Source organism: Salmo salar, chromosome 05, assembly GCF_965601325.2.
Source record: "Salmo salar chromosome 05, fSalSal1, whole genome shotgun sequence".
NCBI lineage: Eukaryota > Metazoa > Chordata > Actinopteri > Salmoniformes > Salmonidae > Salmo > Salmo salar.
Genome location: NC_138295.1, coordinates 53,860,974 through 53,877,500, shown reverse-complemented (window position 1 = coordinate 53,877,500; position 16,527 = coordinate 53,860,974). Strand labels below are relative to the sequence as shown.

At 48.8% G+C, this 16,527-nt stretch overlaps 1 protein-coding gene across 1 annotated transcript in view; it reads left to right on the top strand.

Moving 5' to 3' along the window:
* Nucleotides 1–14,973, top strand: part of LOC106605103 (forkhead box protein O6) — a 40,911-nt gene extending 25,938 nt beyond the window's left edge. Inside the window, exon 2 of the mRNA XM_014200413.3 lies at nucleotides 9,761–14,973. Within this exon, the coding sequence (XP_014055888.2) occupies nucleotides 9,761–11,446 (1,686 nt within the window). The 3' untranslated portion in view covers nucleotides 11,447–14,973. The remainder of the gene's footprint in view (nucleotides 1–9,760) is intronic.
* The last annotated feature ends 1,554 nt before the right edge of the window (nucleotides 14,974–16,527 follow it).

Sequence of the window (16,527 nt, the reverse complement as noted above, 5' to 3'; positions counted from 1 at the left end):
TACAGTATGTGAAGTTGAAATAATTTATTGTTTGTTCATTCTCATAGACTGAGTTTCCAGGAAGTGGATGGAATGGGCTCACTGGATGCGAAATTTCCTTTCCTAGGATAGCCGGAGGCAAAGTCATTAATATTCATGCATTACGTTGGGTGATTGGTTGAGCCTTCTTGGGTGTGTGATGTCACACAGATGCGCCGCAGAGCTGTCTGTTTAGCTTGGTCACCGGGATGAGCAGTAAGCACTGAATGACTTGGGGAAACCCTGCTTCAGCTTAATTAATTGTGAAATAAATTGAAGTCTCACCAGCTAGCTGCCATCTATTTTAGTTTCACTGTCCGGTCATTCATAAAACGAGTCCACTAAATGTTATTTTTACCGTTAAACAAACTGTCTGTTGCTTGATATGAGCAAGTTGACCCAAATCTATCAAAGGATAGGAAATCCACGATTAGTTGGTGAACTAGCTAGCTACATTTCAGTAATTTAGCTATCCTCCTAAATGCAGTGGTCAGTGGATAAACTAACTATGAGTTGAACATATTTAGGTGAAAACGAACTAGTAGCCAGTTGTTGTTGCCCATGGTGGAATCATATCTATCCAGCTGTCTCCTGAAGCCTATGTGACCTGTCTATTTGCCCTTGAACTCCCGAGTCGAGACGCAGTCTAGCTAATGTTAGCTAGCATTGATAGCTGAGCTGTTTTAGAAGAAAACGGCTGAGGTGACTAGCTAACAAGCCCTCCTCTACGGCAATGTTATTGGGGTGTGGGAATATCAGATATAACGGTCGGTGAAGTTGGTGGTTACTACTGGTTTTAGATTCGAGGGGAGAGAAATTGGCCGTCATTGTTTTGTGTTTCGGTATGGGCTCGGGGATGATGTCACACAGAAGGCTCAACCAATCACCCGACGCCTATCCTACGAAAGGTCATTGGGAACACTGGACGGCCATATAGGCTCAAAGAGACGGTCGTAACAACGCGTTTACATAAAGGAACGTCTCAAGATGGCGCCGTGGTTAACAGACGCCTCCAAAGTTAAGATCCCCAACGTTCTCCATTCACCAAAATTCAAGACCCTCTTTGATCCTCCTTTGTTCTCTTTCTCTATTTTCTTATTTTCCCTCCTTCCTTATGTAGCTGCCTTTTCTTGACCTAGGATTCCGCATACACACTTACCTTTTTCAATGTCATATTTAGACATACACCATAGGTGGGTGTAGCTCTGCATCTCTGAATAAGTAGACTTGAATGTAAGTGTATAGCATGTGGTGTATATTGTTGAGAAGAAGTGGTTGGTGTGGTACACAGGGCGTTTAATGAAGTTCCCCAGCACCTCTCCCCTATTAGATGGGTGTCCTCTACCTCTCCCTACTTCACCCCCCCCCCCCATCTCTCTCCCTAGCTGCCTTTCCCTCGGGGGATAGTTGGCAGGGAGCAGGCCGGCTGCTATGGAAACAAGGAGCCTCCCTCTCCCACAGGTCTCCTTAGCAACTAGTAGCTTGGCATTGTGGTAATGAGCGTGCCCACTGTGCCAGGCTCTTTGTGTGTGTGTGTGTGTGTGTGTGTGTGTGTGTGTGTGTGTGTGTGTGTGTGTGTGTGTGTGGGGGGGGGGGGGAGTGAGAGAGTGTGTGTGAGGCATATGTGAATATTTCGTTTGCCAGTTTATGTGAGAAGATGAACGTGTGAAGGAGAAGCCGTGTGTTGTTGCGTGACTGATACACGCGATATACGTATAGACATGCCTGAGTTTTGGTCTTCACATCATCTGTACCTCACCAGTAATGATGGCTACCCTACTATGTGTGCCTGTGTGCGTGCCTGCCTGCTTAAGATGCATTCGTCCATGTATGCGCGCGTGTCTTTCTGGATCTTTGGACGCGTCCATCTGATTGCCATGATATCAATAGTCTCGGGCGCTATGAAATTGCAAGCAATTAAAAGGGACTGTTCAATGAATTTTGTGTGCCATGAGGCAACCGCTGCCGAATGAGTTTCATGCTCTGCCGATATGAAATGAAACCCGGAGAATGCTGTTTATTAAAGTCTGATCAGAGGTGTGTACTGACCTTTAGAATGCGGGAAATGAGATTGTTATTATTATGAAGGAGATTATGGTGGAGAGTGAGGAGGAGGAGGAGATAAGCGCGTCGGCATTGAGTCCATTGTTGCATCGTCTGTTTCTTTGTATGTGGCAGAGGGTGGTTTCTATATAATCAAATCCACACTCCGCCCGCCTGTGGGCCGTTAAAAGACCTGACTCAAGCACACACACAAATAGACAAGCGCACGCACACGCACACACACACACACCTACTCTAACTTGCAAAAAAATCAAATAAAAAAAGCTGTAAAAGCCTCTCTCCAGAAGCGTGCATGACTTTATGATAGCAGGATGGCAGGCCCAGTGGAAAATATGAGTCTGATGGATCTCCAGACTTTGGTCGAAGTGTGAGCTGTGAGCAGGTGGCCTGCCCCACAGGCGGACCAACCCGTACACCTGTTTTGTGAACCCTCACAGGGGAAAGGGAAGCCTACCTCCCATAGCCCCTGTGGAAAACCATACCCTCTTGCACGTGCCCGCCTTGTGACCTCCCTGGCACAGGTCTTACCCACGTTTGACGTGGGCGTCAGACGTGATTACGAGCTCAGGCGGGGGCTTTCGTCGCGTGGGTGTCATAGATGTCGTGTCCCCCTCACGCCGGCCAACTGGAAAACCGCCAAGACCGTCCTGGCATTCCGTGGTGGATTTTCCGATCCCCTATCCTGGTCTCAGATGGTCTGCTAATCTGTTAGCGGCTATTTTTAGCCGCCTAAGCTCGTGCAGCTCTTGATCCACAGTTCCACACCCAAACCGCTAACCATCCCCCTTGGTGCTTGTAGAAGTATACAGGCAGTGATTTGCCAGGAACTGGCTGCAATTAGAACACAGCCAAGCAGGAATCCCCTACCAATTCCATTACACCCTCTCCCCACAGACTTCCTGACTGTGGGCACCATGGCAGCGCAAACTCTCAGTTGACTTTCCCTCTTTTCCCTTTGGAATGACACTGAGTGGTGTATGGGATGATATAGAAATTCTGAAAGTGATTTGTATTGTCGTAAGAGGGGGAACTTGCCTTAGTAAGGCTCTAATGGCTAAGGTTCTCTAGACTATGTCTTAGGTACAGATAGTAGCCAATGGTTTGTACTGTAGCTCAACCTGGTTCCTAGCCTAGGTTTCTGACAGGGCTTGCCGTGACTACACAACTAGACCTACTTGATAGTTCCGATGATGATGGCATTGCTTGATTACTTTTTTGTTGTTGTCATTCAGCAGATGATCTTCTCCAGAGCAACCTACAGGAGGAGCAGTTAGGGTTAAGGGCCTTGCTCAAGGGCACATCGCCAGAGGTTTTCACCTAGTCTTCTCGGGGATTCGAACCAGTAACCTTTCGGTTACTGGCCTAACGCTCTTAACCCTAAGGCTACCAGCCGCCCCTGTGGCGTGTGGCGGCTAAGTTAGTTTCTCACCTCCTAATAAGAGGTCTATTTTTTTGTTAATCTTTTCAATTTGGTCGCGGTCCAGAAAACAGGCTCGTCCATCTGCCCATCTGTCTCTCCTTAAAGTAGGCTCTCCTCCTCTAAAGGGATTTTAATTATCGTCTGACTTTGGGCTTCCTTCGCAGGCAACAAGATCTGTGTTCCTGTCTGTACCGGTGCCACTTGGGATAGCGTGCCGTATCCGCTTTGTTCCGTATAGAGCCATATTTTAGGTACCATTAGGCCCTTCACTCCCCTTGAAGCCCTCCCATCCCTCCACTCCACCCCACCCCTGCAGACAGAGAATGCTGAATGCACCAACCCCCCTATTCCCATTAATCTATGCGCCTCTACATTCTTTATTTCCCTTCAAAGGGGGACAAGCCGAGCCGTGACATCAATCACGGGAAGCGAATATTTAGCCGGTGCTAATTTCCATCAATAGCCTGGAGACAGGCTTAGCTGACAAAACTCATTCCTTTGCCTGAACAAAACGGCTTGTGTTTGAGCCTCCACCTCCCCCTCCTCTGTAGATGCACAAACAGGCATCACAATAAACACAGCCAGAGCCTCTCCTGGTCCCCCTTGATTTACGCTTATCTAATAAATGGCGTGCCGTGAAGAGATACCCACAGACAGCAGAGGAGCATAATGGCGTCTTTCTGTATGAAATGGGATTGATGAACACCGATTGAGGACACGGCGAATGGCGGTAAATAGCTTCCAGACAGGTTCTGGTCTTTGCAGAACGAACATGCCAGTCATCCAACCCTTTTTAAGTTATTAGACCCGGGTGAGTGGTTCCTTTTGGCGTCCCCGTGTGAGCCCCCTTGTCTTTGGGCTCGTCCCTTGGTTCTGTTTGAATGAGCACACCCTCTCTCCACAAGATGGGCCCTAAAAACAGTTTGACCTGTTTCGTCCGTCCCCTCTTGTGAGTATGTGGGGGGGGGGGGGGGTAGAGGGGCCCCGTTTTGAGGGCAGCCCATTGTGTGGCTCGGAGGGTTCTCACACACTGGGCTCCATGCTATACCTCCACACTCCCACCCCACTGCCCCCCTTACCCCCTCTATCCCAGCTGCCCGCCTTGCCAGCCAGCCAGTCAAGCCAACCCAGACAGTCTATTGCCTCCCCCGCCCCAACCACCCCGCTCACCACAGTCTTAACGGCAGATTGCTACCCTGGGAGTGGAGGCAGAGGGGACACATTGGCATTGTGCCAGGCTGGGCAACTGGGCACTGTCACCCTACTCACTCAATGCCGGGGGGTACCCTCGGGCAAGGGCATTGGAAAGGGAGCCATATCGCCTTCACAAAGCTAGTCCAATAGAATATCTTCCTACAGACAGTCAGACCTTGATGTGTCTAAAGCCAAATCTTACCATTGAAGGCTATTAAGTTGAATCGATTCTCCAAGTTGAACTGCCTCCTCCAGATCCAAAAATCAAACTCAGTGGGTGTGTGGAGGGAGGACTGAGCAGGAATCAATGTGAATGGCCAGAACGCTGAGGGGCAAATTAAAGGGTTTGAAAGAGAGGGGAATTATTGACTATGACCAGGGCCGTTTTGTTTTTGTTCATTCTCGGAACATGAACAGAGCTTGATCGATCCAAAACAGGAAGTCTTGTAGTACCCGGTCTCGGAAAAATCCCTTTCTGCTGCTCTGAGGCCACCTGTGTTGGAAAGAGCGTGAACGTGTCAGATTTGAAGGGGCTAATAGGTTTTAAGCTTAATCTGCGGGCAAAGAGGGCTGTGGTGGAGTGGCTTGGTGGGGAGCGAATAAAGAAGATGTCAGTCAGGTATCAGGATCGTGGGCTCTAATGAGAGTTGAGCTCAAGCCAATTTGTCTCTCTGGGGCCCACCGGGGTGCCACACCATAGAAATAGAATTACTAGAAAGGACATTCCCATTCAAGTCAATGTTACGTATGTGATGGGTGAACCGGCTGCCATATTGAATGTACCCATGAGTGTTCTGTGAACTTGATGTGGTCTGAGTGGCTTTACCATTCTAGTAATCATATTTATATGTGCTACACAGTCTTCCACTGGCTACAATTGTTCTATAATCGGACAGGTGCCTTTTTCACAAATAACAGTGCAAGACTACTGCAAACTGGTTGTTGTTGTTTAAATACCCACTCTGTGATATTTATGGTCATAGAAGTTTGATTTGACAACTTTTGATATCCAGCATGTCTGTTTACTTAAGTCGGGTGGGATCGGGCAATACATTTGTGTGTTAGCTCTCTATTTCACGTCATTATTTCTGCCTTCCACAATATGTTGTTGTATAAATTGGCCTGATTTCAATAGAAGATAGCTGCCGGACCAAGGGTTGGAATGTGTGTTCCGTGTCATTGTATGTTTTTGTGTGCTACCCTTCGTTTGTCCGTTCCTGAAAGCCAGAAACATTTTATGAATATTTAATAGACAATAACATTTTAAATTCTATTCTGTTGTATACCTGCGGGGAGAAATATGGAACAAGCCACCCTCAAGTACAAACTCAGAGTGAGACATTCCGCCGAGCTCTGTCAGATAGGAAATTGAAAGGGTGGTTGTATTACATGGCCTTTCCTCTCATTGTCTTACATGGACAGGTTGCTTAACAAAGGAATCTCCTTAGTCTGCCCCCTCATCTTCCTCCTCCCATTGGATCATACCATATCCAGACTGCTCGCTGTGCGCACGATGACCTGGCAGTGGACTGTGTGAGACGCCCAGCTGGGAGTGCCCCCGAATCAACTCCAGGATTAGCCCGGAATTATCTGGGATTACTCGGAATGGAGCGGGATTAGCACCGGCTGCCTGTGACTGCCTGTTTTGGGGGCGTGAGTGAGTGAGAGGGGCATGGGCCGGCCATATTTCCCCTGACTCAGTCCAAGATTGGGCGAGAAGCCAGGGCTAGGCTACACCTACACAGGGAGGGACACCTGTAACCTGGCAGGACTATTCTTAGTCCCTAAACCCACACCCAAACAGGATGACTACTACTGAGAAACCACGGGTTTGAAAACAAAACAGAAAGGCCAGCAAACAGGAAGCAAACAGCTAGCTGACTACGCCGTCATGGTCGACTTACCCACGCAATGGCTGTGTCCCAAATGGCGCCATATTCCCTATATAGTGCTCCACTTTTGACCAGAGCCCTACGGCCCCTGGTCAAAAGTAGTGCATTATATAGAGCATGGGGAGCACTTTGGGACGCAGGCAATCTCTTAAATCTCTCTTAAGCAGGTGGATTCAGGATTCATCAGATAAAGAGGGCTTGGGGATGATGTTCAAATCCCTCTCCCAAGTCTATTGCGGGGGACTTTTTTGATCATACATGCCACATTTGGAACAGATCAGAGATCATATGCAGTAGCGGCTTCAACCGGTCTGGTCCCATTAAAGGAAGTTCATTTTCATTCGGCCTTCAATCATTCTGTCATCTAACCTGATGAACAACATTTTGTTATGATCTGATAAGGTAACGTTCTGGTGTGGGAGAGACAGGTATAACCGGACCAAACCTTGCTGAACCAAGCTGTTTGAGCTGGCTGGGTATCCACCATAGTTGCTTGAACTGTGCCGAAAGGATCAATGTGAAAAGAAAATATGTGAGCCAACACAGTACAGTTTCAGTTGGCACGATAGTGTGAAAAGGGTAGTAGTCGGCGCAGGCACGTAGTTGCCCGCCCCTACCGCCGACCGGGCATCCCCGACGGACTGGCATGGCCCAGATGAAAGAACGGCTGTTTCGAGTTAGAGAGAGAGCTGCAGCATCAAACAACCAACATCTCTCCCCATCCCCCACTACCCTTACTCTGCCTCCCTGCTCTACCCACCACAATATCATATACTCCCTCTCCTGCACGTTTACCAACAGTTGCCATGGTTACCCAATGCTCGAGGTGTCACAGCGAGACAACCGAAGAGAGGCATTCACAGATCACCTGGATTCAGCCAGTCGCCGCTTTTCAGTTGGTGCTCCACAATTTGATTTGGGTATACTCAGACTGTGCCGCTTCGCCGTGAATACAAATGATGTACGACACAACGGTGCCGTTGAAAGTATGAACGCTTAAATTACACCACATGTACCTCAATCTGAAACAATGGAATATAGTACTATAGTACCAATGTAAGGCTTAGCCACACTAGGTGCTTTGGTTTCATTTTGCCGTTCTAGTTTCAGAATAACGCCTACAGCAAAAGCAGAACAGAACAACTATTGTCAATCGATCAATATTTCTTACTGTTCACTTGGCCTTCACTTGGCCTTGAAGAAAAAGTCTAATACACCTACAAATTGTTTTTGGAATGAGAAAGTGAATGAACAGAGTCATCTATTGAGAGTTTATCATTGAATTTCAGTGTTCCAAAATTGACAAAAAATGACAAAAATGTAAAAAATCCATTCTCTCAGTGGTAAATAACGATTCCAGCATATTAACAAACACAAGAGACGTGGAGAGAGGCAGGAAAGAGGATGAAAAGAAAGGAGAGAAGCAACAAGTTGCAGAGAGCTTAGAGTAGAGAAGGCTATAAAGAGAGAGAACGGTGATAAGAGAGAGACGGAGGTAAAAGGAGAGAGCGAGAGGGTGAGAGAGGGGAGAAGGTGAAGGAGCGAAAGAGAGAGAGGGTTATAGAGAGACAGAAAGTGAATACGGTGATAGAGTCTGTGTGGGTAGGTGGTGGTTGGTGGGCTCCATCCGTTATCCCTGGTAGCTCCTAGCTCAATCTATCTGATCCATCTCCACATTCAGGCCGTGGGAGAGGGGGCTAGTGCGCAGGCCAGACTGGCAGCCACATCAAACACCAGCCCCAGCCAGGCACATTGAACCAGGGATTAGCTTAAATCTACCAGGCGGAGGAGAAGAAGTGGAGAGGAAAGAGACAGAGGGAAGGAGAAGGAGGGAGGGATACCCTCCACTACACAGAGATAAAGTGGACATAGTATCTTCAGTTCAGACAATCTTTGGCACTCTCACCTGATAGATTGTACAAAGACACCCATTCTATTCATTCTGTTTCTAACGCGTTTAATCATTTTTACATTTACATTTACGTCATTTAGCAGACGCTCTTATCCAGAGCGACTTACAAATTGGTGCATTCACCTTATGATATCCAGTGGAACATCCACTTTACAATAGTGCATCTAAATCTTTTAAGGGGGGGGGGGGGGGGGTTAGAAGGATTACTTTATCCTATCCCAGGTATTCCTTAAAGAGGTGGTGTTTCAGGTGTCTCCGGAAGGTGGTGATTGACTCCGCTGTCCTGGCGTCGTGAGGGAGCTTCTTCCACCATTGGGGTGCCAGAGCAGCGATCAGTTTTGACTGGGCTGAGCGGGAACTGTGCTTCCGCAGAGGTAGGGGGGGCCAGCAGGCCAGAGGTGGATGAACGCAGTGCCCTTGTTTGGGTGTAGGGCCTGATCAGAGCCTGAAGGTACGGAGGTGCCGTTCCCCTCACAGCTCCGTAGGCAAGCACCATGGTCTTGTAGCATCCGATAGTTGGAATTCGGATAGATAACTTCAGAAAAACTGGGCCCTGGTGTCTACAGTTTAGTAGGCAGAAAAGTAAGTATTTTGTAGACCCATGATGGTGAGTTGATAGCAGCTCTATAAGCATAAACACAAACTGTCTGGTACGTATTGATCAGCGAAGCTCTTCGTGGAAGGGGAATCCACACACTCCCCAGTGGCATCAATGTGTGTGAGATAAACCTTTAAACAGTCATCAATACGGAGCAGCAGGCTTGGGATCAGATTGGCAGGTTGCACTTCGTCAAAGTCACTGAAACTCTAGTTTCCTCTCCAATAGACAGTTGTTTCATATGAAAAAGGGTAATATGCATACTTGATTCAGCTAATGTCTACAGATGAGGTGTTCTGACGCACTGGGACACGCACAAAGGCGACCAGTACTCATTGCCTGAAAGTCACACACTATTCTCACCCAGAGCTAAAGTGTGACATTTGGTGTCAGTGGTGGGATTCAGTGTGTTAAACAGTGAAAATGCTAATATACATAATATGATGAACAATTTAACATGCACTCTAAATCAATCTCTCTCTCACCCCCCCTATCTATCTATCTATCTATCTATCTATCTATCTATCTATCTATCTATCTATCTATCTATCTATCTATCTATCTATCTATCTATCTATCTATCTATCTATCTATCTATCTATCTATCTATCTATCTATCTATCTATCTATCTATCTATCTATCTATCTATCTATGTCTGCAGAACTCCATTCGACACAACCTGTCCCTCCACACGCGCTTCATCCGGGTGCAGAACGAAGGCACGGGCAAGTCCTCCTGGTGGATGCTCAATCCTGAGGGGGGCAAGATGGGCAAGGCCCCTCGCCGGCGAACCGTCTCCATGGACAACAGCACCAAGTACCTGAAGAGCAAGGGCCGGGTCAGCCGCAAGAGGGTGGGCAGGCCAGGGATTGGTTCTGGAGCTCAAGTGGGGCTCCAGGCTTCCCCTGAGCAGGGTAGCCCACCGGGGAAGGTTCTCCCAGGCAACATAGGGGGAGCTGGGGGTGTGGAAGGAGAGTTTGAAGCCTGGACGGAGCTCCACTCCCGGGCTAGTTCGTCCACTTCGACCCTGAGCGGGCGTCTGTCGCCCATCCTGGCCGAGGGCGAGCTGGAGGAGTCAGAGGAAGGTGGGCTGTCCTGTTCGGCCTCGCCCCACCTCTACCCCTCCCCCTCCTCCAGCGCCCGCTCCCCTGCCATGGGGGCCGCGGGAGGCCACTGTCCACCCGTGGAGCAGCTGCCCCAGCTGGCTAATCTCACAGGGGCTATCAGCCTGGAGGAGAGGCTCCTGGAGGAAGGCTACCACCATCATCATCCTCACCTGGCAGCGGGCCACAAACTCCCCCCGGTCTATCATTACAACCCTGGGGTTAAAGGTCAAGGGTCGTACTGCGGCGCGGTTTACAGCCAGGCTGGGATGGGCATGCTGCGCCACCACTCGCCCATGCAGACCATCCAGGAGAATAAGCCGGCTAGCTTCTGCGGCACCTTGCGGGCCTACTCAGGGACCAACGCCCTGCAGAGCCTGCTGACAGGGGGCCCTGGAGGGCCACAGCAGTACTGTGCCAAGGACATAATACTGGGCCAGGAGAGAGATGCCCACCCAATGATGGGGCCCTCCACGAACGGAGTGAGCTCCACCCGTCACAGCCACCATCCCGGACACAACGGACATGCAGCTCACAGCCACAACAGCCACAACGGAACTCAGAGTCATAACCTCAACCCTGTGAACAACCACAACCACAGCTCTCCTCATCTTGGCCACAACCTCAATCAGAACCTCAGCAACCACACAACGCACACACCGACACGAGCCCCAGCCCTGGCCCCACGCATCAGCAGTGGCCACCTCCAGGCCTACAGCCACAAAGCCCCCTATCTTTACAGCCCCCCGTCCCACGCACACCTCCCCGCTTCCACCACCCTGCCACCCAACCCGGCCGGCATGCTGGGGATGCCCCAGGACTCCTGCCACCTGGCCACCGCCCCCCACCCCTCGCACCCCTGCCACAACACTTACCCCAGCCCCCAACACCAGGGAATGGGCAGTGGACTGTACCACCACCAACGGGGCATGGTGGGAGGCTGCACAGGAGGCAGCTACCATGGTAGCTCGTACCAGCAGCCTCACCCCCACGAGAGACTACCAGCTGATCTGGACCTGGATATCTTCCACGGGAGCCTGGACTGCGACGTGGAGTCCATCCTCCTCCACGATATCATGGACTCCGGAGAGGAAATGGACTTTAACTTTGACAGCTCCCTGGCGCAGGGGTTGGGCATGGGGGTGGGCATGGGGATGGGCATGGGGATGGGCATGGGGATGGGCATGAGTGGACTGGCAGGCCCTCAGCAAGCCCACAACAACCAGAGCTGGGTGCCCGGCTGAGACATTTCCCAGAGTGCTTCAGGGCAGGCCTCAGAAAAGACTCCACTACAGAGAGTGCTGCAGGCCAGCCCTCACTGCCCCTCAGATAGACAGACTCTCCCCCCCCCCCCCCCCCCACTAACATGTCGGGAGCACTGTGCTTAACTGTGTCATTCCTGGACTGAAAACAGAGGAGATGGGACAAACACTCAGTCACTCACTCACTTCCCATACCTTTCTATGTTGTGCTATAAAATGGCCAGGTCCTATCCCTCCCTGCCCGGACTCCCTCTGGAGATTGTAGCTCACGTCACATTGGTTTTTCTCACATCAGCGGTATACTGTGATGACAATCTCAACCTTGTCCCTTTCTCATCTACTGTCATGAGACCTGAACTCACCAAGCACTTTAAAACAAGTGGGTCAGACTCCACAGCTCACTCACATACAGACCTGGGTTCAAATACTATTTTAAATCCTTTCCGACACTTTTCTGGGCTTGATTGAGTTTGCCTGGCGCAATGGAACCAATAGAATTGTCACAAACGTGCAAACCCCGCCTATCTTGCACTCCAGGCAGACTACAGCAAACGCTAAACGTATTTGAAATATCTCAAATGGTATTTGGACCCAGGTGTTGTCACGTACTGTAGCAGACAAATTCATGCAGGGTTTGGCTGTTTGCGAGGTGGGTACGGTATTTGACATATCATTTTGCTGAACAAATCAAGAAAGTGCAAGAATCCGGATCTGTAGATACATTTGTGGCATAGATTTATAATGGGGGTTGCTATGCTGCAATGTTTATAATGGGGGGTTGCTATGCTGCAATGTTTACTGTCAGTGGGAAGCAGGGAAAATGTCATCAAATATTTCTGATTGATTGGTTATTTGTTGTTGGCTCGTATTAGGTCAAATCAAATGACACATTTTGGGACAGACTTACAATGATCTGTGCCTCCTCACTGACCTAATTGAAAACTATAATCTGGTGCTTTACTTTACTGTGCAAGTGAAAGTGTATGTTATATTAGTGTGTCGCATTACGTCCATTGAATTAATCTTTGGAATATTCAGAAGACAAAATGGAAAATGGCGTATCACCTTGCCTCAACCAGGGTTTATTTTCTTCTTTGTGGCGCCAGCTTTTCTCTTTAACTTTGCTTTCTCTGTCTCTCTCTCCCCCCCCCCCACCCCCACCACCAACAGAGACAAAGTGATCATCCCTCAGACCGACCCATTAAACTGTGCTTGATTGAAATTCAGCGCCTTGTTTTAATCTCCAAAGTGATGCTGCAGCCATGCATCACTATCGGGGATCTAAACGCAACAGCCTCCCCTCCCATCCCTCCCTCTTTCTCTCTCTCTCTCTCTCACCCCTGCAGTTGTTGCTAACGTAAATGTGCTGTTCTGATCACCGTGATTAACACCTAGTCATCCTGGCCCGGAAGGAGACAACACCGTCCGCGTTTATCTGTTCGGAAAGGACACTGATGGGGGGGGGGGGGGAATATAAGTAAACGCAGGTTGATAGCAGGTCGACAGCAAGATAATCACACGATCATGTCCCTTTCCCCGTCCCTTCTGGGCACGTGTGTCTTAAACGGGTAGTGTGTTTGTGTCGTAAGTCATCAGCATCGTTGTCATCATCTGTATCTTGTGTTCCCTTGCACATGTTATGAGGTCGTCTTGGCTGTGTTTTGGGCCTGTTGGGAGTTTGAGTTGAGCCTGGTTCTCTGATATAAGGTAATGTACATATAGGCAGGGAGGGGTAGAAAAGAGCGACCAAAACAATCAGCCAGTCAGATTGGCATTAATCTCTGTCAGACAGGGTTGTTGTTCCTTCCTGACTTCCTTCCACACATGTCCACGTTCAGCGCGTTTCCTTTGTCGTCGTTCTCGCTTGTTGTCGTTGTAATGTTGGTGTTCTAAAGGGACATACAGGGACAGGGTGTATATGGCATGGTGATGTGTGGAGGCAGATATCGAGATTGTGACCCCCCAAACCCTCTCCACACCCTATACTCTAGGCTACACCCCATGAATTGGACCACGGTGTCTGTGTATATGTGGGGAGTCTGATTACTGTAGCTCTAGCCACCACACTCTAGTTCCATACAAAGCCTCGGGACAGGAGAGAGCCATGGGTCATGTTCATTAGGTTTGCATTAGGTTTGCATTAGGTTTGCGCTTTGCAACGGAAACCCGAAAATGTGTGTTTCTTATTGGACAAAGTCCAGGTTGTCCCACTCTGATTCAGTTTGTTTTTGTTCATTTGATGCCTAAAGAACATGAACCCGCTCTCCTGTCTCCCTCAGTAGACACACTTCTAACAGGAATGTCCTAAAATGTACACCGTACCGGGGATTTCCTAACATGTACACCGTACAAGGGGCATATCATTACAGCCAAAGGTCAAGTATGGCACAGACTAGCAGGCCCTATCCTCGAGATCAACTTCCTTATTCTAGGACGTCGTCTCTTGTTCAATCTCAGTCTGTGAAGTATGTTTGGAAGGTCTTGGCAAAAGGACCCCTTGGTATGGCTATGTTATAGCCTGCGCTAAAAAGGTTTAGTGATACCCCGATATTGGAAAATAGAGCTATATATAATGTCAAAAGTTATCAAACACATATTTATTTATGAAAGAGGTGGGTCTTTGTCACCCCTGAGTGTGGTAGTTTGTGAGCCAACTCCAATTTCCTTCGCATTTTTTTTTTGGTCTTTGTTTTTCCGCGTCACACTTCCTTTACAGTCGTAAGGATTTTATTTAGTACAAAAATCTATATATTGAGGATATTGTATAATAGTTTTTAAACTCAAAAAGAAAATATTAATTTTGTTGTCTATTTCTTTTTTTAAGAGAATGTATCTTATCTGGTGACTGTTAAATAAATGAAATGAAAAGAAAGTATCAATTTCATGCTCTTTCTACGCTTGTGAGGTTCCGTGCGAGGATTTGTCACGATTGTGTGATGACATTTCCATTGTCTCGTGCTGGTGTGTCCTCGAGTCCTTGTTCTTTCGTATACCTGTGTGAGCGAATGCGTGTGTTGTGTTGCATATGAATTTGTTCTTTCATTTGATATTATCCAAGCATAATCTGTCCAACAAGGTTCTCTTGTACATACAGCACACAGACCCACGTTGCTTCCAAAGTGTGTGTTTGTGAACGACTAGGTTTTTTTTGTTTGAAAGAGTGTATGCATATGTTGATGGGTGTCAGTTTGTATGTGCATAAGGGTGTGTGTATAATGGCGTGTGTGTGTGTTTGTGCGTCTGTGTGTGCATGTGTGCCCTTCGGTGTGAATGCGTGTACTTGTATGTTAATGCGTCTCCTGTATGTGCGAAAGCAAAAACGTGTGTGCCTGTGTGTGAGAGAGATATGGGGGGTGGGTGATGAGGGGGTGAGTGTCTAATAAGGCTTGTCATCCCCGCTGAAGCTGTAGGTTGGTCACAGCTGTCCCAGTCCCATCGGAGGCGTTGTCACAGGAGGAGAGTGCTGCGCTGCAGCGCAATACTGCCAGGCCCCATGGGAGCCTCCTCCACACACACACACACACACACACACACACACACACACACACACACACACACACACACACACACACACACACACACACACACACACACACGAGCGCGCGCACACACACACACACACACACACGAGCGCGCACACACGAGCGCACACACACTCCTCTCACTGAAATGTACTCTTTTAATTGACTCCACTCGGCAGAGGCTCTCGGGTGGGAGGGAGGGAGGGAGGGAGGGAGGGAGGGAGGGAGGGAGGGAGGGAGGGAGGGAGGGAGGGAGGGAGGGAGGGAGGGAGGGAGAGCGAGAAAAAGAGGGAGGTGGTGGACCATACGGAGGGAAAAGCCAGAGAGGAGAGAACCAGGGAGAGAAATACAATTGAAAAAGACCCAATTCTCAATACATAACAGTGATCGCTGTACTGAATAATTCAAACAAGCCATTATACATATACTCTACATGATGTCTGCGTAGTTCCATTTCTCTGGATCGTACGCTAACGCAACAGTCAATGTGGTTAAGCAGAAACGGGAATGGAAGAAGGCATTGCTCTACAAGTCTGGCTGATATCCCCATCCCTCCATTCTGCCATCCCCAGAGAGAGAGAGAGAGAGAGAGAGAGAGAGAGAGAAGGACGAGAGAAGAGAAAGCAGACGGCCCAGCCCAGGTGCTGTGCCTCAGGGATGGACCAGTCTTCTGTTGCCTCATTATCGGAGAGAGAGAGGCTATACATTCCGGTGCCATTTTTCTCCCACTCAAACAGCTCAACGCAGGTCTGCTTCACTGAGCCTGGTGATGGTATAGCATAGAAAAAAACTCACAGGGCGAAAGGCTGTCGGGGGTGGGTACTGCTTACCAGGACCTATAGGTTAATATAATGCTATAATATAATACTGAAGACAGATACATTTGATTTAACGCTGATCACATGTGTTTCTACTTAGAATAGAATATGGCTTTATTTCATTCTCATTGTAGATGCTAATATAACTGCCATCAGGATACATTATGCAGCTGTTCAGATGGAATCACGGTCCTGGTCTGTCGTAAATTGCCCTATCGACTTAGGTCCATGCTGTCCTGAGTTCACCCGGTTTAAAGGGTTAATATAGATGAAGTCAGCTATTCCCTGTAGCCGACTAATACTACTGCATCCCAAGTCGGGGGGGGGGGGGGGGGCTACAGAGGTGATGACACAATTAATGTCAAATGAATACCCCTGAGCCCCCTTCTCAAATCTGCATCCCCACCTCACCCACCCCCCTTCTCTATCACACATGGCCTAATCCCACATGGGGGCTAAGCGTTAAGCGCGGTAGCCTGATTCAGCTAGCGCAGCACTGGCGTAGCATTAGCTTATGGGGAACAGGGCCGATTGGCGTCTAGAATTACGCGCTGATACTGAGACAGTAATTAGCGAGTGTTGCTAATGGCGGCGGCTTTGGAATGTTAGGGTTGATCGCTAGGAGATAGCGACGCTTCAACTAGCCTCCCATGGGCAAGAGCAGGCACAGGGGCTCTGGATCAGAGACAGTTCTGGTGCTTAAATACTGGGTCATGTGATGCTG